The 24,366-nt window shown below is 47.1% G+C and overlaps 1 protein-coding gene across 3 annotated transcripts in view; it reads right to left on the bottom strand.

The window, feature by feature from the left end:
• Positions 1 to 24,366, bottom strand: part of PRKCH (protein kinase C eta) — a 113,871-nt gene that overhangs the window by 16,610 nt on the left and 72,895 nt on the right. For all 3 annotated transcript variants that reach the window (XM_032111591.1, XM_032111592.1, XM_032111593.1), the window contains 2 exons: positions 3,128 to 3,266; positions 2,011 to 2,199 (listed from right to left, as the gene is read on the bottom strand). In XM_032111591.1, coding sequence (XP_031967482.1) covers positions 2,011 to 2,199; positions 3,128 to 3,266 — 328 coding nt within the window. The remainder of the gene's footprint in view (positions 1 to 2,010; positions 2,200 to 3,127; positions 3,267 to 24,366) is intronic.

Raw genomic sequence — 24,366 nt, 5'->3', positions numbered from 1 at the left:
AATAAGACACAAAAATCACCTCCAAGTAGCAGCCACTCAGGGAGCAGAAATACTGAGGAACTGTAAGGAAGGTGCAGTAAACATTTCAGTTTAACTTCCCACTAGTTAATCACAAGACCCCTGGTGAATGCCCCCAGTTTCAGCCTTTTTCCCAGAGCAGACACAGCGTAGTGCTTCTCATGAGCAGTGCACGTGCATTTCAGAGAGGCAGTGTTGCTTTCATTTCTGTGTCACCAGCAACACACAATACAGCAGACAAGCAGAGGGGCTGGAGAGGAGACTCTCTTCCAGGCAAGGAACCAGCAGTTACTGAGCTGATTGTGCTTTGGAAATGCTCAGTCGCTTTCTATTTAAATTCTCACCTCCCTCCTCAATTCTGGCCCACTTTCTCTAGTGTCCCTCATCATGTTCCTTGCCTGTTAATCACAGAAGAAGCCTTAAGCTGTTAAAATTTGGCCTCTGAACACAAGCTAGAGCAGCCTGGGTTGACTGCAGCTGGCACTGGCTATTTCTGGGATGCCCTATCAGTGAGGAAAACTCATTTCATCAAGAGGCTAAAACACAAATCATATTTTATTACACCCTGAGATTCCTGTTACGACAAGCATCTACAGGACCTCATTTTACCTCCATCTCATAATTATGCAATATACCTGCAACAAATACACTCCTCTAGCACTTGTCACTGCAGAAGAGGAATTGGTACTTAAGAGGCACTTAAGAGGCCCAATCCAACCACATGAACACTGCTCCAGAAGCTGCATTGAGTCTGAAGTTCACATGTTTATCTTTTAAATATGTAATGAGTTATTTCCAAAACCCAAGAGAGCCTCCAGCATGACAATCAATCAATTCTGAGCACAACCTGTGATTTCAAAGCTCCTCTTACTCCTCCAGGAGTGGATTTTATTGTCAGTTGATTTCTGTGGAATTTATCAGATGTGTTTTCAGCTACAGGAAGTAGTTGTTTGAGTCATATACAACAGAAACCCTTCAGCAGAAAATGTCCAGATTTTTACTACTAAGAACTCTCCTTTTTCCCTTAAATGATCCAATCACTGACTACGCCATTTCTTTGGGTCAGTGCTCCATGAGTTTCTATAAATTATTACCTTATCCAATTATTTCTTAGATCCTCTATTACTATAGTATTTACTGGTATCCAGTCTTTAATGCATCTTTGTCCACAGTGCTTTTACAAGAAAAGGGAACACACTGACCCTTCTCTTTCCAAAAAGTTCTTAGAGATATGATTTGATGAGTGCCAGGAAGAAGTCAGTAGCAGAACAGCCAAGTTAGGTCTCCCAATTCGTAGTTTAACACTCTTGTCACAGGATCACCTTTCGACTCATTACAGAAAAGCCAGGCAGTTCCAGTCCACTAGACTCACAGCTCAAAATCTTCAAAGCTTAATTCCTATGTCACAGGCAAAGATGTGAGGCATGTGGATAAAAGAACTCCTGGAAAAAGTCAGGGATACACGGCAGGACAAGGACAAAGCTTTGCCAGCAACAGCTCTCCTCAAACTTTTTGCTGTACAGCCCCAGGGTTTTTCCTCCCAAACACACAAAACTCAAACCTCTGTCTTTGCATGCAGGGAGTCAGCAGTCCTGGGGGATGTTGGCATTACCAGGGAGGATTATCAGGAAGCCTTCACTTCTTGGCCATATGGTTGCTACTGATTAAACCCTGTGTTTACCTGCTGCTTCTGTTCTGGGTGATGACCACACATCGTCAATCATTAAGCAAGCAGGGGAATGCCCAGACACACAGACAGGCTCACACTCTGCTTGCCAAGCTGGCTACTAAACCCTATGAAGGCCATAACCATGCAAACACACCTAAGTGTGGCAGGATGTTTTTTCTGTTTACCCTTCAATCCGAGATAAGAAGAGGGTCAGGGTCAGGGTAACTGCGATTTCTGCATGCCAACACCCCGGCCCTGCTCTCTTTTGCTGGAATTAGGCTGGAGAAAGCCAGGACAGAGAGCAAACAGCCAAAGGAACTCACTGCTTTGAGGATTGCCACTGCATCCTGCTGGAGCCACGTTGGGTAGACGACTTCATCATTCAGAATGGCCTCGAAGAGGTCGTCCTCGTTCTCAGCCTCGAAGGGCGCGTGGCCACACAGCATCTCATAGAGCAGCACTCCCATGGCCCACCAGTCCACGTCGGGGCCATACAGCATCTCCTGCAGGATCTGCAGCACACATGGGAAAGAAACACCAACCTTGAAGCTGCGTAACTGAGCAGGGCAGGAAAAAAGGATTTGGAAACATTAATGCAGAAGTTCTTGCTATGCCCTAACAGTGCTCTCTGTTAGGCTGGTGGATGTCCAGGAACATAAAGTGATCTCACTCTGGGAACCCCCAGATCAGCACAAAGGCACATCAGATGCATTAAACGAGGGCTGAATTAGCTTGGCTGGGTCACCTGGGGAACAAGCCCTTAGAATGATGCTGGGGCTGAGCTGGAGGAGAAGGGGCACTCCAGCAAAACTGCCTGAGCCTCAGAAGCGGCAGAGCAGCCACGTGTGTGAGCTGACCTTGCTTCCTCCTCACCCTTGGGAAGAAAACACCTACCTGGCTCCAACAGCAAGGCTTTCAGCTGGAAAGGGGAAGCAGTGTGAGTGTGGGAGAATGGTGCAAACATCAACCACAGACAGGAATTCAATTGTGTTGAAGGATGTGAAGCCCTGTCAGAACATCTGGAAGCATGTGGAGGGCAGCTGTTCCTTATAGAGGTGTTTATTAATTTTGTACTGAGACTGGAGAATGACAGGGAGTGTGAGGAGGTAGAAAAAGGAACTGAATAACGAAGGAGAATTCAAGCTCCTTCCAAATCAAGCTGGGACAGCATCTGTATGTGCCTCTCAAGCTTTTTGCAGCTGTATTTCCATTTTTCACCGCGCATTTTCTAAAGAAAAATGAAAGCTTATATCAGTGCATACAGCAGCCTGAAGATTTACTCATGCTTTACTTCACAAGGGGCTGATAATACACCTAAGGAGGAAACCTTGAGCTCAGCAATCACATAAGGCATAGCGAAAGTCACTGGCTGTTCCAAAGCTAACCTACACTTTCCATATTGTGACCAAGTTCTCCTGACCAAAGAAAGGTTTCCTGTACCTCTGGAGCGATGTAGTCTGGTGTGCCACAGAAGGTGGCTGTGGTGATGCCATCGTGAATGCCCTCCTTGCACATTCCAAAGTCTGCCAGCTTGCAGTGCCCTTCGTAGTCCAGCAGCACGTTGTCCAGCTTCAAGTCCCTGCAATGAGAATCATTCAGTCACTGCGTGCTTGGAGCAGCCCCACAGAGATGCAGGCAGCATCCCAGGCCTCAGAAGCTCAACCTGCAACCTGGACAAGCCTCATCAATGTAAAAAAATAAACAAAAGTCATGCAGGAGGGTTTTTTTTTTTTTTTTGCTTCATCTCACATAGGGGAAGGAGGAAGAAGTGTCACTCTGCTGAATGGCATTTAATGCAGGCAGGTGCTGCAGGAGTTGGCCCACACGGCTTTCCAAACACACCACCAGCCTGGCTGGCAGCGCTCCTGCTCGCTGAGCTCTGGGACTCACTGGAGCAGAGGTTGCCAGAGTTGTCAGATTGCGTAAGGGTGTTATGATGCAGCAGAATGTTGCGCATGGGCCACACTCTGATTCAGCAAAGCTGCACTGGAGCAGACACTGGAGCTGGGGAGCAGAGCAAAGCCTCTGCAGAGGGGAAGCACGTTCCCTATTCTCCTGAGGTGTTGGGGCTTCAGTCCTAGATTTCCTTGTTATCAACCTGACTGATAAACCCCACCTGGAGCATTGTCCAAGCTGAGAAGAAAAGAAACTCCCTGCCAACATCACACCACAGGGGCAGGGGGAATCTTCAGGCAGAACAGGATGCCTCCATTGTTACAGCAAAGTCTTAAAGTCCTCCCAGCTGTATCCATTCCAGCAGTGCACTAATCCCCCATAGTGCACATTGGAGTGGGGACCTCCTTGACACTGTCACAAGAGATCTGCAGCCCAACAAGCTGCAGAGGGACACTTTTTCCAATACGTCACTTCTAACAGCCTGGGAGTTCCTCGCCAGAAGCAGAGCTGCCAAAATGACAGAGCCCTAACAAAGCTTATCAGCTTGCCTGACCTTGAGATCGCCCACAGGAATAGCCTGCAGCCAGAAGCACTGTCAGGAACATGACCAGGAAGCACGGGGTCATCTGCACACTTAGGCGATGCCTGCCTAAAAATACACCAACTTGGAGCACCTCCGCTTTGCAGCTGCCAGACAAGCTCCAGGCACCACTGTGGATGCAGGAGAGGAGCTCTGATGGGAGCTCTGTGCAGCACAAACAGGTCACATTCATTTTTTGAACTGTCTCAGGTGTTGGCCCAAGAGCTGCCCAGAGGCCTCACAGCAGCTCCGTGACGGGAGGGTCCTTGACAGAGCTATCTTCAAAGTTATTCTGATGCCCACATCAAGATCAAAAAACGAAATACATTTGAGGGTCTCAGGGTCCCTTCATGAAATCCATGCTGGATCTCAATGCATTTTGCCCTTTGGTTGGTTATCTATTTCCCTGGGAAGGGGGAGCAGTAGGGAGGGTGGTAACATAGGTGGTGACATCTCCATACCAATATAAAAACCTATGGTCGAGCTGAAATCTGAATTCAGCTTGATCCTGTTCATCCTTCATCTACGATCCTAAAGTGAAAAATCAGGGGGTTGATGGCTCTGTTGTGCACTGGCATTTTCCACAGCCCACAGGACTCAAGACAGCCCTCCCTCATTTACACTGCTGCACTGGAAAGATCAAGGACACATTGTGTAAGACAATCAGAGCCACATCCTCTCCTAAAGAGATAAAGAAAAGTATTCTTAGCCTCTTGTGAATGGATAGGAGAGCAAAGGATAGAAGTTAAGAAATTTGCCTGTGCCCCCCAGAGACAAAGCTGAACACCAGCTTCCTGAATTCCAGCTCCGGATCTTAATCACAAGATCACACATCCCCTCTTCAACTTTAAGATGGCCTGGCAATGCAAGACAGCAAAAAGCCTTCTGCAACACTGCTGCCCTTCCCGGCAGGCCCATGAGCTCTCCAGTGGCTGCTGAAATTTGGATGTGAAGGACAGTGTCCATGCCTGTCTCACACTGCAGTGTTTGCTCTAGGTGGGATGCTCAGGAGACATTTTCTCCCTTCTGAGAATCACAAATGATGGCTGAGGCATGTGGGCAAAGGCTTGTCCTGGAAAGGCTTTAGGCAAGCACAGGGAGAGGTTTGTGTGTAGTTGCCCACAACAGCCCGTCTTCAGCAGTAGTTTACAGCCAAAGCTCCTGTTGCTCTTCCCTGTGGTTCCTGGCAGGGCAAGGAAGCCCTCCAAGCATGAAGGCAGGCCTTGTTTTCAGGAATCTGCCACGATGTGGTTGAAATGCACAGTTTATTCTTGGCTCAGATTTAAATGCAGTGAACACCTTCTCAGTCCTGGGCAGTGCTGACTGTTGCGGTGTGCCCCTAAAGGTACAATTGGAAGGGGAATTTTGGTGAACTCGCGTGGAGATCCCCCTAGCAAACCTCCCCCTGTTCCCTGGAACATGCACCATGTCCTGGCATGCTTTGGGACTACCTCAAAATACACCATCTGAGCCAGCAGAAACACAATCACAAACGTGGAGGAGCAGAGGCAAGAGACAGCTGTGGGGCTGGGCCAGCTCTGCTGACCACGTCACCAGGGCATGCTGCCACTTCCCCGACTCTGCCCCACAGGACATGCTGCAGGAACCCCCAAATCCCTGCTAGCTGCATAGTGCACCATGCTCATCCCAGCTCTGAGATGGCAGGAGTTCTGCAGGTGCAAGAGTGCTGCGCTGGCTATGTCCTCCCAGAGAGCCTCTATCTCCGTAATTGACATTAAATTTAAACTGTCTGCCTCTCGCTGGGTAAGCATAGTTTTAACCACATGAGGCGAAGCTCCAGCCCTTGGCTTCTCCACACTGCACGTTAAACCCATTAACAGTGTCTGTTGTCTCCTCCTGACTTCTGTCCAGCAGTGTGAAACCCAACACTTGCATTTTCTATTTTCACATAACCTGTAATGTGACGTTACTCTGGCTCTCACTTGCTCAGGCCCTTGGCTACGTGCAGATCATTTCAGAAGAGGACCTCCCATGACCACAGAAGGCTGCTCAATGCTCTTTGCTCAGCAAAGTGACAGGAGATGATCCCACACGTCCCTCTCGAAGCAGGTCTCGTGGGCCAGCACAGTGGCAGCCTCAGCCACTGGTTCCTCTGGAGCCTGCTCTCTCTGGCTGCCCCATAAGATAACTCCCTGGGAAAGCTGTGGTTTGAGCATTTGTCTCAAGCCATCCCAGCAGTTGTGAGCTCTGAACTCACTGCTTGATGCTGAGAGGTCTCCCCACACACCGAACCCTGTAAGCCAGCACGGCCACATGAGAGGAAAAACACTGACAGTTCTCTGAGATTTACAAGGAGCTCTTCATTTTTGCAGCAAGGATTCCGGGAAGCTGATGAAACTGGAAGCCATCCAGCTCAGAAAGGCCAAATCTACCTCATTTCCTTAATACTTGCATTTTCCATTCAATATTTTTAGCAGTTCCATGAAGCAGTAACGGCAGAGAGGTTTTCTGAGGCTGCGTTTCTAAGGTCCGGCTGAGGTTCTGCCTTTCGCTGGCAAACCTTCCCTGGAAAACAGGCTTCATCCTGACTCAGAAAAGGCTGTCTTTGTCCTCACCCTCAGCTATGGCACACTGGCTTAATGGCCTTGTTTAGTCTAGACCCAGAAGAAATGATAAAATGAGCTGCTTCAGCGTCACTCACTGGGAGAGGTGTTCTTTGCACATCTGCTGCTCGAGTTTGACATTCATAAAAAAACCCAAAATTACAACTGCAGATGATCTGATCCTTTTCCAAAGCATCTGTCAAATGCAATTTCCCTGCACTGGGGAGTTTTGCCAGGGAATGTGTGTTATACACGTACTTGCCACTCGCTCCGACCATCTCACTCATGATGTAGAAACTGTATTTGGAAGGATGAAGTTTGGTGGGTTTTTCCCCTATTTTGGTTTTATCATCCTGTTGTGGTAAGAGCTGTACATAAGGATCCAGAAGAGTAAGGGTGGCAAACACTGGCTTCCTGCTTCTGTTCAAGGTTATCCCAGGTTTGCTAATCTCAAAGGTTCAGTTTAAAGCTCATTAAAGCCTAGTGTTCCCATCTCAATGCATGATTGATTATTCAGTCATGAAAGCTGTGGGTGCCAGCCACAAAGGTAGGTGTGACTAACATAAAACTCCAGCCAAATGGTTTTCAAAAAATACACAATGAAAAACAAAATCCCCAAACCTGAAATTAACTAAATGAGTAACTTTGGCATTTCTGAAGGGGAAAAACTTTCCCTTTAGACACTCCTTGGAAACATTTTTGGGTGAGCAAATGTGCATTCAAATCCCTTTGCAAGCAGGGATGAGATTTTAATTTTTCTCCACCTCTTCTGCTGAAGTCATTTTACTTCACAGAAATACTGCAATCTCCATCACGATGCAGAAAAACGTGCTTCTAATGCCTGCTCTGGTAGCCAGAGCAATACCCATTTCCAACTCCTGCTCCAATGCCATTGTAATTTTTTTTTTTTTAAATGAAGCAACTTCAGCAGAAGAGAATGAAAGATGTACAACCTGCAGAATAGCATAGTTGGTAAGGTACTTAAGGAAAAGGTAGTATTTTTCGAGTTGAAGGCTTTGCTCCAAATATAGTGGACAACAGATTTAAACCCATACTTTGATTAAATAAGGAGGAGAACAGATGGAGGTCTCAATTTTATGTAAAGCCCTAAATACTCATGTGGAGCTGATGCTGTTTCCCATTTTACTTTGCATTCATTAGGAACATCCAAACTAAAATATTTTATTTTACCTGAAAGCAATGCTCTCTTGACTTGCAAAAAAATATTATTGCTTTAAAAAAGCCTTAACATTAATTCTGAGCCCTCAAAATGTTTTTCTGTCTTTCTTTCCATACTAAATTTTGGAGACTCAGTTAGGAAACGCAAAGAAAATAATTATTTTCATGAATCTATTCCCATCAGCTTTGGACTAGGGACCTCCACATTTTGTCCCCAAGACTTTACACCACTTTAGGAATTAAGGCTATTTCTGTTGTATGTCTTGGGTTGTAGAGAACTTGCTTATAAATTCCTTCACAGAAAATGGTTCACATCTCCCACATTTTTTTAGTAACAGCCAAACATTATTTATTTGTATGATCAAGCAAGCTTTTATAACCAGAAACTCATATTCTCACAGCCCCAAGGAAGAGTTAAGCATGTCCTAGGCCGTGGTAAAGTGGAGTGGGCAGCAGTAAATACAGGCTGAAGCTGACACCTGCAACATATTCCACCAGAGCTACGACATAAAAACCCAAGCTGAGCTGCTGGTATTTGCTTAGGCACATCTTTAGGGCAGGAGGAAACACTGAAATCACAAATGAAACACCAGGTTACTGGCCTTTGATAAAGGGAGTCACAAAGCAGAGATCAGAAAAAGATCAAGCTGCACTGAGCTGGAAAAAACCAGTTGAAATCCTGAGTTTTGCTACCAAATAAAAAGACGAGCTGGCAGTCCCTTCCAGTCTTGGAAGCTTTATTTAATTTGACTTCTGTTCAACTTTACAGGGGGAAATTAGCACAGCTGGAGCAACTCCCTGCGCTTACAGAGGGACCCTCGTGGGCACAGCACCAAGGGAAGAACCAGAGGCAGGACAGGGTGGTTCCCCGGCATACAACCAGTGTGTAGGCATTTACACACACCACTGCGTGGGAACTGCAGGCTGAGATGGAAAGTGTTGCTCTACACACCTGCAGCTTCCCAGCACAATCCCTAAAATCCCATGGGATTTAGTCTGTGCGCCCCATTCTCCGCGGCACTGCACGGAAGTCATGTCGAAATACACAGCGTCTGCAAAACATAACTTCAACTCTTTGTTTCCTTGAAAAACATTCCTTTGGGTAAAGAAAACATTTATTTTGGTTTCCAAACAACCTCTGAGGTGAAACCCACCCAGACCACTGTCAGCCACACAGACAGCCTGGCTACAGCAAACTGCAACCTGCAGTGCAGCGTAACAGCCAGAAGTGAAGGGAAGATCTCTCCAGGTATTTGTATCGTAACTACCAGAAAGTAGGAATGAAACATAGCAAGTGCCCTTCTGCACTGGCCTAACAGCCAGAAGCTGTTTTCAAAAGCTGACCAGACTTAAGTGTTTAGGGACTGTAAATACAGCCACCACGGCTCCAGGCTGACCTTCTCATTTCTCACAAACAAAGCAATAGCAGAAATGTGATATAATGATTCAAGGATCCAACTCAGACTCGGGTAAGTGGCACAAGTAAGTGAAACTCTACTGAAAATCCACACTCACTGCGGGGCCATTTAACAGAAGACAGCAGCCTGTCCTTGCTGGCCGTGGGAGCCAGAGGAGGCTTCTGGGAAAGCTCCATCCTACAGGCACCTTAGCATCTGAGTAGTGCTCCAGCTAGGAGCCCAGCACCGTTCCTGGGGATTTTACAGCCTCATCCCACCAGAGCACATCCTGTAGACTCCACAGAGAGCTGGGGAGGGGAATGTGGCAGAATACAACAAGAGCCTCCTGGCTTGTCTCTGCTTCACCCAACTCACCCTGCTGGTACACAGAGCCTTTGGAAAGGCTCTGCACCCATGGGTTAGGATAAAGGTGTGATGGATTAGGGACACTCAGCCTCCAAAGCAGGCTCGCTCCACCTCTCTTGCAACACAAGATGTTATAGACTGATGCAATACGGACTCGAGTCCAGACTCGAGACGCAACACTAGAATATTCTGAAAACTCTCACCACAGCACACGGCCAAGGACCGCCCTGAGGGCAAGGTCAGGGGGTTTGTGAATTAGTGCAAGACAGATCCTCACACCTGCACCTGTGCTCTTCAGGTGTCTAAAGGCACTTGGTATCAGTCTTGCACACTCACGGGGGTAAGTCTGATTAAGCTCTAAAACACATTCTTGCTCTGTTGCTTGGGCTTCAGACTAAACAGATTGGCAAGCACTGTATCCAGAAGTGCTCTGTTACTATTATTATTTTAATCTTTAAGTGAAGCAGCCCTTCAAGCACAAGGACAAGTTTATGCAAGCAATCTGCCTGCATTGAGGCAGCACCATGGGGTTTTTGGCAGACACAGACTGGCACCCAGCACTGCTGGCTGTCCATCTGCCTGACCCCTTCCTGCCAGCAAGGGCTCCCTGGAAGCAGTTCCCCAGCCCACATCAGGGCACTGGCCCTCTCCTGGTAAACTCCGGGCTGCTGCTCTGAAGACAAAGCAGTGCCCAAGGCACTGACTTCTCTTACAGCACAGGACATGGCATTACCCAGCATCCAAGACCTCTCCGGTGGTTTGAAGCACCAGCATTCCCACCTCCCCTCCCCTCTGGGCACTTCAGAAGGGCTCCTCTGGAAGCTGAACACAATTACTCACAGGATTTCATTGCTGCTGAGATGAGCAGGCATGATTCATCCTCCAGTTAAAACAAGAGTGGTAGGCTCAAGTATAAAGGCAGAGACTAAAATCCCAGGGCATACCACGAGAGATAATCACAGAGCTTCCTCCACGTTGGTGGTACAGACCCAGCGGGACCTCACGGGTGCCCTGAGTCCCTCTGGGGTCGGGCACACCTACAAGCTTCCCCTTTATTACACCCACAGCAGCTGTAAGGGGGCTGATGACAGTGTCCAAAGGCAGCTTTACAAGGGCAAAAAGACACTCTTGTGAAATGGGGCAGCCACGAGCCAGAGCCATTACTGGTGAAACACAGACGCGCTGGAGGTTGCCACACTGGAGTAATCCCAAAGATGGCACAATCCCTATAATGTACTTACACATCCAAATTGGTGTGCTTGCATTTTTTATAGATACTTATATATAATCTATGTATTATTTGCTGCACTTTTATGTGGGACTCTAATCAGGAAAGAGGAGCTACACCTGAGGTATTTCCCTGAATCCCAGAGCAAATGTCCTCCCATTTACTGCAGAAAGGGGAGAGGTGAACAGAAAAAGGCTTCGTGTCCAGCTTTTGGTATGCACGCCACACGTTCCCCCTCCGGATGAGCTGCCAGCCTGGTCCTGCTCCTCAGTCCCACTGGGCAGCAACACTGGAATTTGCTGGCCCTGAAACATTACTTGCTGAGTTGCTCCCAACAGAGCTCCTATTTTACCGGTGCCAGAAAAAGAGGGAAAAAGGAAAAAAAAAAACCAAAAAAAACCCCCAACCACAATGCTTCTTTTTGTGCATCTCATTGCCTGAAGTCTTCAGAGGAGGCACACAACAGACTCAAGACCCAAATGCAGGAACAAGAATCAGGTGACTGATGGAGCTAGGAGAGGTTAAAAAGCACAAGCTTGTTGTGTCACTTTGACAAAAATAGATCAATGTTGATTCAAAGCCTGATATGGAAATTAAAATTAAATTAGGTTTGTGCCCGCAGCACAGCACAGTCTCAACACTGTAAGATGGAGTAAGAGTTATCCAGGATTAGTCATCACCAGCTGCCCACAGCCCACCACAGGGCTGCTGAAGGCCCTGTCCCAGCTCCAAGCTGTCCTGGTAGGATCAGGGTTGGCCTATGCTGCTGAAAAGGCTCCTCCTTCCACTGGCACACAGTTACAGGTGCCCATTTCACCGCTGTGTGCCACTAAGCCTGCCCTGGGGGAATGACACAGTAGCCCACACCAAAGCAACTCTCCTGCTCATCCCACAGCTGACATGGAATCCACCCTCCCCACACTCCAGTCCTAGGAGGTATATTTCACTACCAGAAATATCAAAGAAAATAAAGGTGTCCCTGTCCATCAGGATGATGTGTGCAGACTGCCTCCGGCACCGGCTTGGGCAGAAAACCAACCTGTGCTGGTACTGGCAATGCCAGCAGGGCTCTGTGGCAAGGACATTCCTGCCTGGAACCAGGAAATCTGCTCTCCACATTCATCTGACACAGATAAGGTTTGCTGAGCCTGACTCTGAATCCAGGGAAATCAGTGGGAAAAAAAATCCTGTAAAGTTCACTCGATTTTGAATTAGGCCCTGAGAAAAAAAAAATTACTTAACCTTATTAAGGCTCTGAATTACAGATCCAGATTAATAAAGCTAAGGCTATAGGTGCTAATCTCCTTTCTACAATGGAATAAACAAAGCTGAAGGCAGAAGTACTGTATTTTTAGACAGGCTTTTTTAAAAGCACCTTGCTTTGGCCTGTAGATTTCCACTGCCAAACCTACTACTAACTTCTGAGGGAGCATCTGTGCTGGCCCGCTGTGGATGCTTTTTAAAATCTCACCATCTGCACTGAATTTTTATGCACAGAGCAAATGAACAGTCTCCTTGCTAGTGACACATTGTGGGCACAAAGCACACAGCCATCCCACTGCTGCACAGGAGGGGGTTCTGCCTGGTTCCCCTTGGAACAAAGTTTAAATGAATTTCCTAGGAAATGCTGTCTTGAGAGCTGTTTCTTAAAAAAACAAACTGACACCATCACTGATATAATTGGCTCTTTTTTTTCTAAAACTCCAGGGAACAGGAACTCCAGTGTTTGGGCAAACACAGTGCTTTTCTGACTGCTCTGATCTCCCTGCTTTTGGCCACACCAATCACTTAAATATAAAACGGAAGAGGCTTTTGCAGGAGCCTAGCAGATGGGTCATTATCCCAAGATTTAGATTCTCGCTTCATGTGAATTACTGTTGTTATTCACTCATTACAGGTGATTCACCCAGAGCTGTGTGAAGCCAAAGGATCCTGGATAAGCAGGGCAGAGCCAGGTGGAATTCCTGGCTGGGCATGCTGAGCTCTCTGCAGCCCCACTCCGACTCCTCCCAGGCTGCCTGTGTGCAGGAACCAGTGACACTGACCTTTGTGCCAGGCCAGCAGGGACAGACTAGATCCCCTGTCACCCCAAATGCCACACAGCATCAAGCAGACCCCCAAACTGCCCATGAACAATGCTGGATGGTGTTGTCCCCACTTCACATCAAGTACTTAACCCACAAGTCTCACCGGTCTGGGCTCCCTCTTCAGCAGGCACAGGGGAACAGATGCTTTCCCAAGCCACTTCAGCCCCTCTAAATTTGACTCACTAGCTGACCAAGCTACCAAAGTTCTCAAATTAGGTGCCTTAGGTGGCTGTCTGATTGAAAGCAAAGCAGAAGTAACTCAGAGCAGGCGTCAAGTGATGGTCCCCTGACATGGCTACCAGGCACAAGGAGCTGCCAACTCCCTCATTCCTGCTATACAGGAAACAAATGAATGGCAAAATAAAATAAGCACTGCCTCCACTGATCCCACCAAGAAAAAATACAAACGGGACATGAATGGGGAAAGTCTGTCTTTACACTGCTTAGCCCTTGAATTTTTAGCACTTTGATACGTCAAGTCCCAGCAAGCCCCTTTGGCCTCTGCAACATATGACCATGGAGAAGGATACCCAGAGTACTGTGTGTCTTTCTGGAATTATGCCCCTTGTCATATTCAGATTTTACTATTCTAGCTGTGGAAGATATGAAGCTGTCAGGTCCCTCTTGCTTACACAGGCTCCAACTATATGTCTTGCTTATAAATCCCTTTGAGTCAGGAAGAAGACACCACAAATCCCCACTGAAACTTATTTCTAGTCTAGGGAGAAAAGAAACATCAGGCAAAAATCTTGGTGCCTCTTGCCGAGACACCACATCAGATCAAAACTCAGAATTACAGATTTTTTTACCTAGACCTCCCATGTTTACAACACAGGCCAGAACTGCACAACAATACACATTTTCTATCACAATACAAAAGTTAGTCAACTTGAAGGCAAGATGATTTTCAAAAAACTCCTTGTCTGTGCTCACTAAAGCTATACCCAGGTGACATCTAAAGTGCATTGGTTTTTAGCTCATGTCCTCATCAAAGTTTAGCACTCTCCACCTACAAGACTATATTTTTATTCTGTGGCAGGAAAGCAGTTCTTAATGTTATTGACCATTCCAGTGGGTTCAGCCATCAAGTACTTCAAACTCATCTCCGCAGTCAAGTGCTGCTGCTCTCAGACTGGACTGCAGCTTTCAGATACTCTCCCATGAATAATAATTGATTGAGGACTAATGTAAGACCATGGAGGCTCAGAGAGAGCAGAATGACTGTACTGTCCTGAGAAGAAGTAATAAAAAGGGCATTATTTTAATACCAACATGCTGAAATGCATCACCCACAATAGGCACATTAAAGCTAATGAACCCCTGGAACTTTTCTAGATGGATTTGCAGACATGGAGCAATAGATGACCCATGTCCTCTCTGCACTTTGGGGACATAATTTGTAAGTGGTTTATCTGTCCTCCATCTCTGTTCTCAAGCAGACTCCACAATACTTTACTTCACAAATGGTTTGCAAACTTTTTCATGGTTTTGCAAGAGGAATGATTTCACGGTACCTGAAATGATCTCGTGGCTGTGAGAGCACAGGACACTGAGTGGGGGGTGGTGGTGTGGGTGCTGCAGTGTACTTTGTCCTGCACTGTTAACAGGAAAGCAACCAATCACACCATAACACAGCAGCCACTTTCTCATGAAGGTTACGTCCAAGGGCATTTGGAATCAGCTTTTAAACACTGGGTTACTTTCACTTCCCACCTCCCATTGTCCCTGTGGTGACTTGGGAAGCACCACAGTGATAAAAACGCAAACCCATCCTGATTCCTCTCCAGCCAATCCCTTAATTTCGTGCTGCAAGTTTTGAATCCCTGAGTTTCCCTTGCACATGCCTGCATCTCCACAACCACCTGGAACTCAACCCTTGGGCATCAAGCGCTTGCTGGCACTCCTGGCACCACCAGCAACCATCAGCATGGCTGGAATGACTCAAAACAGAGAACACCCAACAAGATGACAATGTTTATCAACAGCCTCTCATCCCTCCACAGCAACCACGGCGGCTCCGCCCAGGCACGGAGCGGGAGCAGCCAACACCCAGGGTGATGCTCGGATGCAGCAGGCTCTGCCCCAGAGCTGATCCAAGCTGCAGGGATCAGGCAGAAACACTTTTCCTGTGCATCCCCAGATGAGCCTGCCTGGCAGACTTCTTTGCCAAGTGTTTCTCCACCCTGGCTTTCCATCTCAAGGAGAAGCACTCCACAGCCCACCGGCTCCGATGCCCACACGGCACCTTCATACCACAGGAGTCAGAGCTGTGGCGTTGGTGACACATGACTCAAACACGTGGTGAACTGCTCTTAATCCCAGCAGCCGAGTGAGCAGAGCTCCCCTCTGTCCTCAGCTGCCCTTTTCTGGGCAGCTGCAGCTTTTCCTGGCATCTGACTAGAAACCCTGTGGCTTTTACCTCATGTGTATGAGGTAAAACATGGATTTGGGCGTAGAGCCTTCCTGCATCTTGAAAGGGAAGTGTCTGGGTTTAGCACTGTCCAGCTGCTAAGGTGGCATCGGGGCTGCTTTTTAGAACCTAGACAGCAAGATCCCTTTTTCTGGTGATTTAAGCCTCCTTCTCCAGCAGCACGGCCACAGTGCTCTCCAGCTGTACTTGCCTTTTCATACCCTGTCCCATCATCCGCATTTTTCAGGGCAGTGAAGGTGCTGCATGCCTGGCAGGCGGTGCCCTGCAGGGAGCTGCAGTGATGGAGGGGGAACCCAGTGCTTCCCCACACCCTAAAAAATCCTCAAATGCAAGAGAAAGGCCCTGTGTGTGGCACAGCTGCAGGCTCTGCCCTGGGCAGAGGACAGCACTTCACCTTACTCATGTTTCTCAAGCAGTTACAGGAACTGAGACATTTCCCGGGTGGCTCTGGCCAAGCTCCCCCACAGCTCTGTGTGGTGCTACACAGGACTTCAGAGAATCATAGAAGAGAAATCACGGAATGGCTGGGGTTGGGAGGGACCCTAAAGATTATCTCGTTCCAACCCCCCTGCCATGGGCAGGGACACCTTCCCCTAGAGCAGATTGCTCCAAGCCCCACACAGCCTGGTCCTGAACACTTCCAGGGATGGGGCAGCCACAACTTCTCTGCACAGCCTGTTCAGGTGGCAGTCTCAGTGACTTCAGCCGCCCCCTCTCCTCCCTATCACACACCCCGAATTTTGCCAGACCCTGCTTGTGTCACACTCTGCTGCTCCACAGCACTGTCCCCTAACACGGGCTGAGCCTTTCCTAGGATCAAGTACCACTCAGATGAGCGAGACTGGAAAAGTCTCACCCCACCTCCACACGAGTCCTACATCAGCCTGTTGTTGGTATAAACCACAAGTTACTTCATGACTTTCTGGCACCCACAGTCGGCATCATCAGCCAGCGAGTGGGATGGGCTGTACAGGCATGAGAGCAAAACCACAGAGGGGTTAACCCTGCAGTGGGCTGGGAGAAAACCCATGGTACTGAGAGCTCTCAGAGTAGCCAGAGAGCCAGAGGCTGTGACTCACTGGGAGAGGCTGCACAAAGATAGGGCTTTCAGCAAGGCCCACAGGAATTTCTGCAGGGAGATTCTTCCCCTAGAGACAGGCAAGGGAACTCACCTCACCTTTCCCATCAGGGAGCAGATCCAATGACTGCTCTGCCAGGAGAGGAATTCACTATTGTCCAGCTGGTTGTTTCCAGTCTGGCTAAAAATGGGATCACAGGAGACTAATTGCTTCACTAGAGAAATAAAAAGAACCAGTCTGGAGTGACGGAATTATTTTGTAGACTGTTGTTGTTTGGGTTTGTTTCCATCCTGGCTTAACAAGCATTAATGACTTCAGATGGGGGGGAGGAAAGCCATTAGGGAGAACATGATCCACACAGATACCTCTGGCCCAGCACACACTTCTGTCCCAGCCAGCCTCTACAGCCCTGGTGGCATCCCTCCCTCCCCCAGCCCTTCAGAAGGGAGGAAGGTGGCTGAGAGAAAAGGAAATGTTAATTTTTCTCTTTTAATCGGCCTGACTGGAAGTGCCAGCCTCCCTGCAGCTCAAATACTTGAGCATGTTAGCTATGCTCAGCAGCATCTCCAGAAAACCTGCTGTCCCTCCTCAGCGGCAGGGAAACAAAGGGAAAACGTCCCAGAAGAGCGGATGCTCCTGGCAGAAAGCAGCAGAGCCCAGAGCCTGTAAAATAAAGCTTGTTTGTTTTGTTTGCAGAAGCCACATGGAACCTTCTGAGACTCATTCTGGTGTTTGGAGAGACAGAATGAAACCCAAAGCCAAGACAGGTAATTAATGTTGAAATTCCTCCTTACATAACAGCGCTGGGACAGACACTGACTTGGCCAGTGCTGTGCATGGCTGTGCCAGCACAGCCCAAAGAAAGCCTGGGAGCAAGCAGTGCCTGTGCTACATCCAGAGGCTCCACACACCCTTACATACTCACTGTGGGCTTCAGAGAAATAGGGATCTTATGGCAATGATGTGCTTATTTCTACAACCCAACTCTACTGAAGGACAGCTGTCTTTTAACTGCGTCCCCCAGGGAACAGGAGAACAACCTGAACTACCCCAAAGCACAGCAAGGTCCCAAGGAAGACACAGGCAGAGCAAAGACTTGGAAATATTAGGAGCTTCCCTGGAGAAGAGATGGAGAATTTCAGCATGAACCTGGTTGTAAGAAAGTGAATAGAAAGTAGGGAAGGCTCTCAGGCAGTCAAACAGTGACTTCAATTAACCTGTCCTAGACATAACAGAATGTGAGATAGCCAATACTCCATACCACATTTAACTCATGCAGAGGCAATAGCCAGGCCTCCAAAGACTATCCCCTCTCTTCCACGTGTCCCCATTCCAATGTCAGCTTACTGGCAATATTTGGCATTTGCTGCCTTGCTTCCTGGCCAGCAGGGATCCAGAGATGCCACTGGCTGATGCTGGGAAGCAGCATCCAACAGCTCTGGTAGGAACTTCTGCTGACTGTCCTGTGGCCTGGGAAAAATGTCAGTCCTGAAGGACTCCAAGGCAGCTCTGAGTGGAGATGATGACGGGCAGTAAATAGGGCAGGCTGCAAGATAGTTTCCCATTCATTTTATCACACCAAATAGCTGTCTTTCCCCCGGGGCTATACCTGTCAGGGCAGTCACCAATTTGAGTGAGTAGGGCAATTTCACAAGATCAAAAGAGTGTAGGGGGATCTGTGACATAGAGACTTTCCACTCATGAATCCAACTTCAGCCCACTCAAGCCACAGATGACTTGTGGCTTTAGGGGTTTGAAAGCTGCTCTCCCTTTGCTCTGGCTCATTTCCAAAAGCTCATGAGTTCCAAGAAGCAGCACAGTTTAGTACTGCCTTTTTTGAAAGCAGACAGGGAACTATGTTTCAAGTGGCTCAGTCACTGATAAAAGCTATTTATTTAACAGATATGGTGCCACAAAGGCTTATTTGGGCATTTTCTCTTTGTGTAAGGATAGGGGAGAAAAACATGAATTCAGGAAGGAGTTACACCAGTCCTATCTCAAACCTACCACCAGCAGATCACCTGCCATCCATCAGCCACCCCAACTTCAAAATTAACTCTGTAGTGTGAGGCATGAGCTGACTGCCTCAGTCTTCCCTGGCTTGCTGCATCTCAAGCAGCACAAAGGACAACGAGAGCTGTCACCCTGCCATGGGGGTTGGCCCTGGCCCCAAAGAGACCCCAGCAGGAGCAAGAATGGCAGGACCAGCTCTGTCTCCACACTCTGTGCTGCTGCAAGGGTGAAGTGGCCAGGCAGTGCTGCCTTCTGACCTTCCCAGTGGGTGGACTATTACTTTGGGAGCTTGGCCAGCTGGCAGGAGTTACAGCTTCTCCTTGGCTTTCTCACTTATCTCAGCTGGGCAGAGCAGCAAGAAGCAGGAGTCAGCTGCCAAGGTTTTTTCTCCCTCTGTGCTCAACAGAGTCTGAAGGTAGGAATTCTGGCTGTAAAGCTGCTGTTTGGGCACAAAGTTTCAAGCTACTGCTCAAAATATATGAGAAATGATATGAATAATACTGGAATGGGGAGCTTCAGCTAGGAAGAATAGTTATCAAGTAAAAGAAAAAAAAAAAAAGAGAAGGTGCAGGAAATGTCAAAGATTACATTAAGTTGGTAAGATTGTGTCAAAATCCCCAAAGCACAGGTAAGTATACAATTCCTCAACTTATGGTTGAGAGATACTGACAAACAGAAATACAAAGCACACTAATTCAGCTTTTAGACATGAGTCAACAAGGACATGGGACCCTGCTACATTTTCATGCCCAGGTAAATGCCAAAAGGAACGTAACAAGATCCAGAGAAGGGAGGAGAAAACCCAAAGCCTGCTTGCTAAATGTCACACAGCAGCTCAGACTCTTAGCCCAAGTGCCACGGAGTCTGAACACTGAGACACGCTGCAGCCTCGCTTCAACAGCCCATGCTGGCTGAGCGGAATGTCCTTGGAGAGTCTGAAGGGAACACCTCCTACTGCCCCTGCTACCACACAGGTTTGCACATGGCTTAATTTCCCCCTGCTACCTTGTGCAGCTAACCCTGCTTTTCCCAATTTAACCCCTCCTCCACCCCCCTTCCTTTTCCAGCACAACCACCAAAGGTGGCATGACCCACTCGGGCCAGGCACCATGACAAAAATGCTTCAGATCAGAAACACTTCAGATGTGGAGACACACATCCTATTGGGTAGACTTAGCCATGGCAGTATGCCTGGATCAGGGATTTAGCTAGTAAATAACCTCTCTTACTTGGAAGTAATTTTCTTGATTCATGAGCACTCCCCTACCACGCTGCCGAGAGATTTGTGAAAGCGGCTCTGGATGTTAATAATAAATCGTGCTCGTGAAACTTTAATTGATTCAGAAAAAATCAGCTCAGAGCGCGGAGGATCTCTGTGGTTTTGAATATATCACATTTGTACACGGTTGAGACTTGAAGGCTTGCTCCCCTTTCCATTGTTGTCAGCTGGAATACTGCCACTGCTTCAGTGGAACAATAACCAGGTAATACAATTCCAAGATTAAATTGTGCCCTTAGGCACAGCCTCATAAAAGGGGAGGTTCTCCATCCTATTAACAGCAAAGGTGCTGTGACTCAGAGGCCAAATGATGAGCAATGCTTTTCCCTTGCTCCATGGGAATAGGCCCCACAAACTGCATCCTGGCCTGCACCAGCAGCTAAGGACAAGCCCCAGCACCAGTTCAGCTGGCATGCAGAGGGCAGAAACAAAGCTGTGCCCACCATCCTGCCCAGGCTACCACTAGCAGAAGAGGGAATTCTCTCTCACAGAAATTCTGAATTGTAAAACAGTTATTACTGCAGCACTACCCTGTAATAGTTGAAATTTTCCACTGTGTTGTTATTTTTAGCTTATATCTGTATCATCACAGACAGCTCTGAACAGGAATCCACAGACAAGGTGTGACAGTGGTGCACCACTGATACCAAAAGTTGCTGGGTGGCTTTACAAAATTCCTCTGCCTGCATAAAAGCAGAGTAACCCACCTGGTCCCTGGCATAAAGAACAAGATCTAAACACTGGGATTACTGACCAAGGAAATAGCAGGTGCCAATCTTGCTACAGAGTAAAGAAAACTTGCTAAAAGAGTAAGCCAAAGTCTCCCTGGATAACTACAGCTGTCGCTGCAGGCCAAATATTTCAACACTGAGCGTCTCACTGTGTCCCTTACAAATACAGCAACTTCACTCACTGCAACACATTGTGATGCAAGAAATCTTCCATTTCAGCAAGTCAGAGGAGCAGATGCAACAGCATTTTGTCAGCATAATCCTTCTTCCAAAAAGTTGTAGAAAACATTTATTAAGGTTGACAGAGAGACCTTTTCCCCAGCTATATATATCAGCCTCCCTAATGCCAACGAAGGGCTCATGTTCTCTGAGAGTGACACTGAAAGCTTCCTCATTTTGAGATGGGTAAAAAGATCAATAAAATTACTGGATTAATGCTGGGCAATTTTAGAGATCTCAGAGCAAATGTTTTCAAAATTCGTGAAATCATAGACCTGAATGCCCTTGGCATCAGGGAACATGTTAAAAGTCAGATGAGCACTTCTGGCTAAAAACATAGCAGTAATATTTAGGGGCGGTTTTTAAAAATAAATTTTAAGTAACATAAAATATATTTCAGTTTTTATGTTTTCTCCTTCTGATGACCTTTATGCCTTTAAAATACAATGAAGAGAGCAGGAAAGACAGAAAAACCAGTATTTTTGTAGAAAAGTTTCTTAGTTTCAAAAATTCTAATCTAAATATTCCCAGGTGCTCTGGGACTTAAAGATTGAGCCTAATTCTGGTTTCTAAGTCTCCTTTCTTTACGAACTTGTCTGTAATTGTTACACGTAGCCATTTCTTAATTGTATCTGCATGCTCTTTAATTGTGAAATGCCTCCATGGGGAAGTATTAGTCACAAAAGGAATGCCAGAACACAACTCACATCTAATCACTTATCCCCTCCACAGATGAGCAGTACTACTTACTTTTATTCCACCAGCACCAGAATTCTCAAACAACACTGAGCTCTCATTGTAAGCATTCACTAAATGAGTCTGTGCCTTTAAGAGTTCACAAGTTTTTATATGCAAATGTAGCAGCTACACCAAAAAAGAGGGAAAGTATGAGAGACTTGTGTTCAGGTAGAGGTTCTCCAGCCTTGGGGCAGGTGGATGAACTACACAAACTCTTGAGGCCCCTTCGAGCTGCGTTTTTTAATGATTTATACAAACTCATTATGTGCAGGGTTTGCAGGTTTCAAATCAATCCCTTTAAATAACCATAAAGGAAAAGTAGACACTGGCAGAGCCAACAACTTCTGTAGGCTATTCAGTAGTCCTTAGTCATGTGGAAAGTTCCACCAAAGTTCACAGACGATATACAGTGGAGTCAATGGGGCACAGAGATCTGATATGTGGATCTCAAAACAGGACTGCTCTTCGTAAGCATAACTGTAAATCAGGACTAAACTGTCCTGTACTCTGACTGATTAAACATGACACGGAAACGTGAGAGGCTGGGGTTTTTCTCTCTCTGCACTTTCCATTTGATCAAGTGCAGAGAAACAACCCTTTAAGCACTGCATGCCAGAGGCTGTCAAAGAGCCCATCTCACAAGCATGCAACAACCACATCTGAGTGGAAAACTATGTCGAAGATGCACTGTCTAGAAGGGAAAATCAGTCTACATGAGCTGTTGACTAGCAGATAAGATAGCCACAGACATCACCACACTCCTGACCCTCAGAGCCATCCCTTCATGTTTTCTAAAGCTGAATGAAGCATTTCCAGGGACTCCAGCATGAAAATTCCTCTTCTGCACTAAGCAGTTGTTGTAGGGATGGGACTGCTGGTATGCTGTTCTGTGCCAGTTTGCAGCTTTTAGCTGATTTGCTTCACTCATTCACCAGATAATCAGCTTATATTTCATTCCTTCTGCTGCTCTCAGAACACAGCATATCCTTCATTTTGCTCTGCTTACATATATCCTCTCTGGTCTTCAGGGCCCCAATCCCACACAGCACTGAGCCTCGGAACTCTCCCAAACAGAGTTCTTGAAGTGACAGCAAGCAGATCCCACACCTGAGGTTATGGAGACTCACACCCATTTTGGCACTAGCTGAGTTGTTTCCCACCCTTTCCTCAGATGCAAACAACTCTGCCCACAAAGCCGAATCCATGGGGAAGAGAGGCATAAAATACATCAAATCAGCAAAGATTACCTATAGAGGCGTCGACTGTAGCACATTCAAGCAAAAACTTTCACTGAACAATAAAACAGTTGGGTTGGAAGGGACCTTAAAGATAATCTCATTCCAACCCCCACTGCCACAGGCAGGACACCCTCCCTGTCCAACCTGGCCTTGAACACTTCCAGGAATAGGGCATCCCCAGCTTCTGGGCAACCTGTGCCAGGGCCTCAGCACCCTCACAGTAAAGAATTTCTTCCTAATATCCAATCTAAACCTACCCTTCTTCAGCTTAAGGCCATTCCCCCACATCTTATCACTGCATACGCTTGTAAAGAGTATCTCTCCAGCCTTCTTGTAGACCCCTCTTAGATATTAGAAGGCTGCTATCAGGTGTCCAGGCTGCTATAAGGTCTTTCTCTTTCAGAAAAGCTTAAAAACACCTCATTGAACCAAAGGCTTATCTTTATTTGCCAAGAAAACAAAGCTATGCACAGCACCTAAGCAAACCATCAGTAATCCCTGGATAGTCCCCCACCCAGCCAGTTTGCCCTGCAGAGCACTGCTGCTATCAGTCACAGATCCAGTTCAACTGCTCATTTACCTCCCTGAGGAAAGCCCCTTGACTTCAGGGGAAACAAGATCTGGCTCAAGATGTGAAAAAGGGCATGAGATGAGAATAAACAAAATCACCAGTTGCCAGGAAAAAAAAAACAACTAAAAACAACAGAGTGAACATGAGGAATCCCGTGTCTACACTGTCTTGACCCATGGAAAAAGCAAACAGCACACTAATAAAAGTTGCTCTGTTAACAGTGGCTGTATGTAATTAGGAAAGGCATTCAGCTTCTGTTTTCAGCACATAATTTTTAATTGATTTTGCTGAAAGAAACCTTAGTGTTGTTTCAGTTAGCAGGAGTCTTTCCAGCAAAACTGGTCTCCATAAAAGCCTTATGTAAAGCTTCCTTCAAGTGTCACAGGCTCATTGTCTGAATTGGCAGGGAATTAACCTGTTGCAAAGAGGCCATTCCCTATAAAAGCCAACAGCCATGAGACACACAGCTCGGCAGACCTCATGGGTCTCCTCCACTAAGGAAAGGTGATGATTTCAGAAACCTGGACAGTATCCAGCAATCTGTCCAGATCCCAGAGGATGAAGTTTTCCCCTGTCATAAGGAGTACCCCACACACAAAGGAGACGCTCTCAGGTAACACACAGAGGAGTAAACACTGCCTGTTAACATGCTCTTCTTATTTTTCCCAAGAGCTGGAGTTCAGCCCCAGGGCCAGACCATGTTCTTTATCTGGGTAAGCGTGGAATTATCTTTTGCCTTCCAAAGGGACCATGCATCCTATTAAACACCACTGAGTCACAGGACCTATACACCAGAGCACAGGGATTCTTTGCACACCATCCCACATCCAGAGGTGTGATAAGGCACCAGCAGACCCCCAACATCTCCAGATGGGTCAGCTGCATTAGAAACATCAATACAGTCACAAAGGCACTGGAATGAGCTGATCAGCACAAGCCCTCAGGATAAAAACAAGGTTCTTCAGACACCCAGTAACCAGTCCTTCTCCCCAGCCTTTCAGCTCCTCTGGGTCCTGGTTACACCATGGGTAGCCTTAAGGATTTATCTGCCTCTATGCCAGCAGTGAGATGGGGCATGGAGGT

The sequence above is a fragment of the Corvus moneduloides genome, chromosome 6 (genome assembly GCF_009650955.1).
Source record: "Corvus moneduloides isolate bCorMon1 chromosome 6, bCorMon1.pri, whole genome shotgun sequence".
In the NCBI taxonomy this organism is placed as follows: domain Eukaryota; kingdom Metazoa; phylum Chordata; class Aves; order Passeriformes; family Corvidae; genus Corvus; species Corvus moneduloides.
Note: the sequence above shows the minus strand (reverse complement) of the source record. Positions and strands in the feature narration are given on the sequence as shown.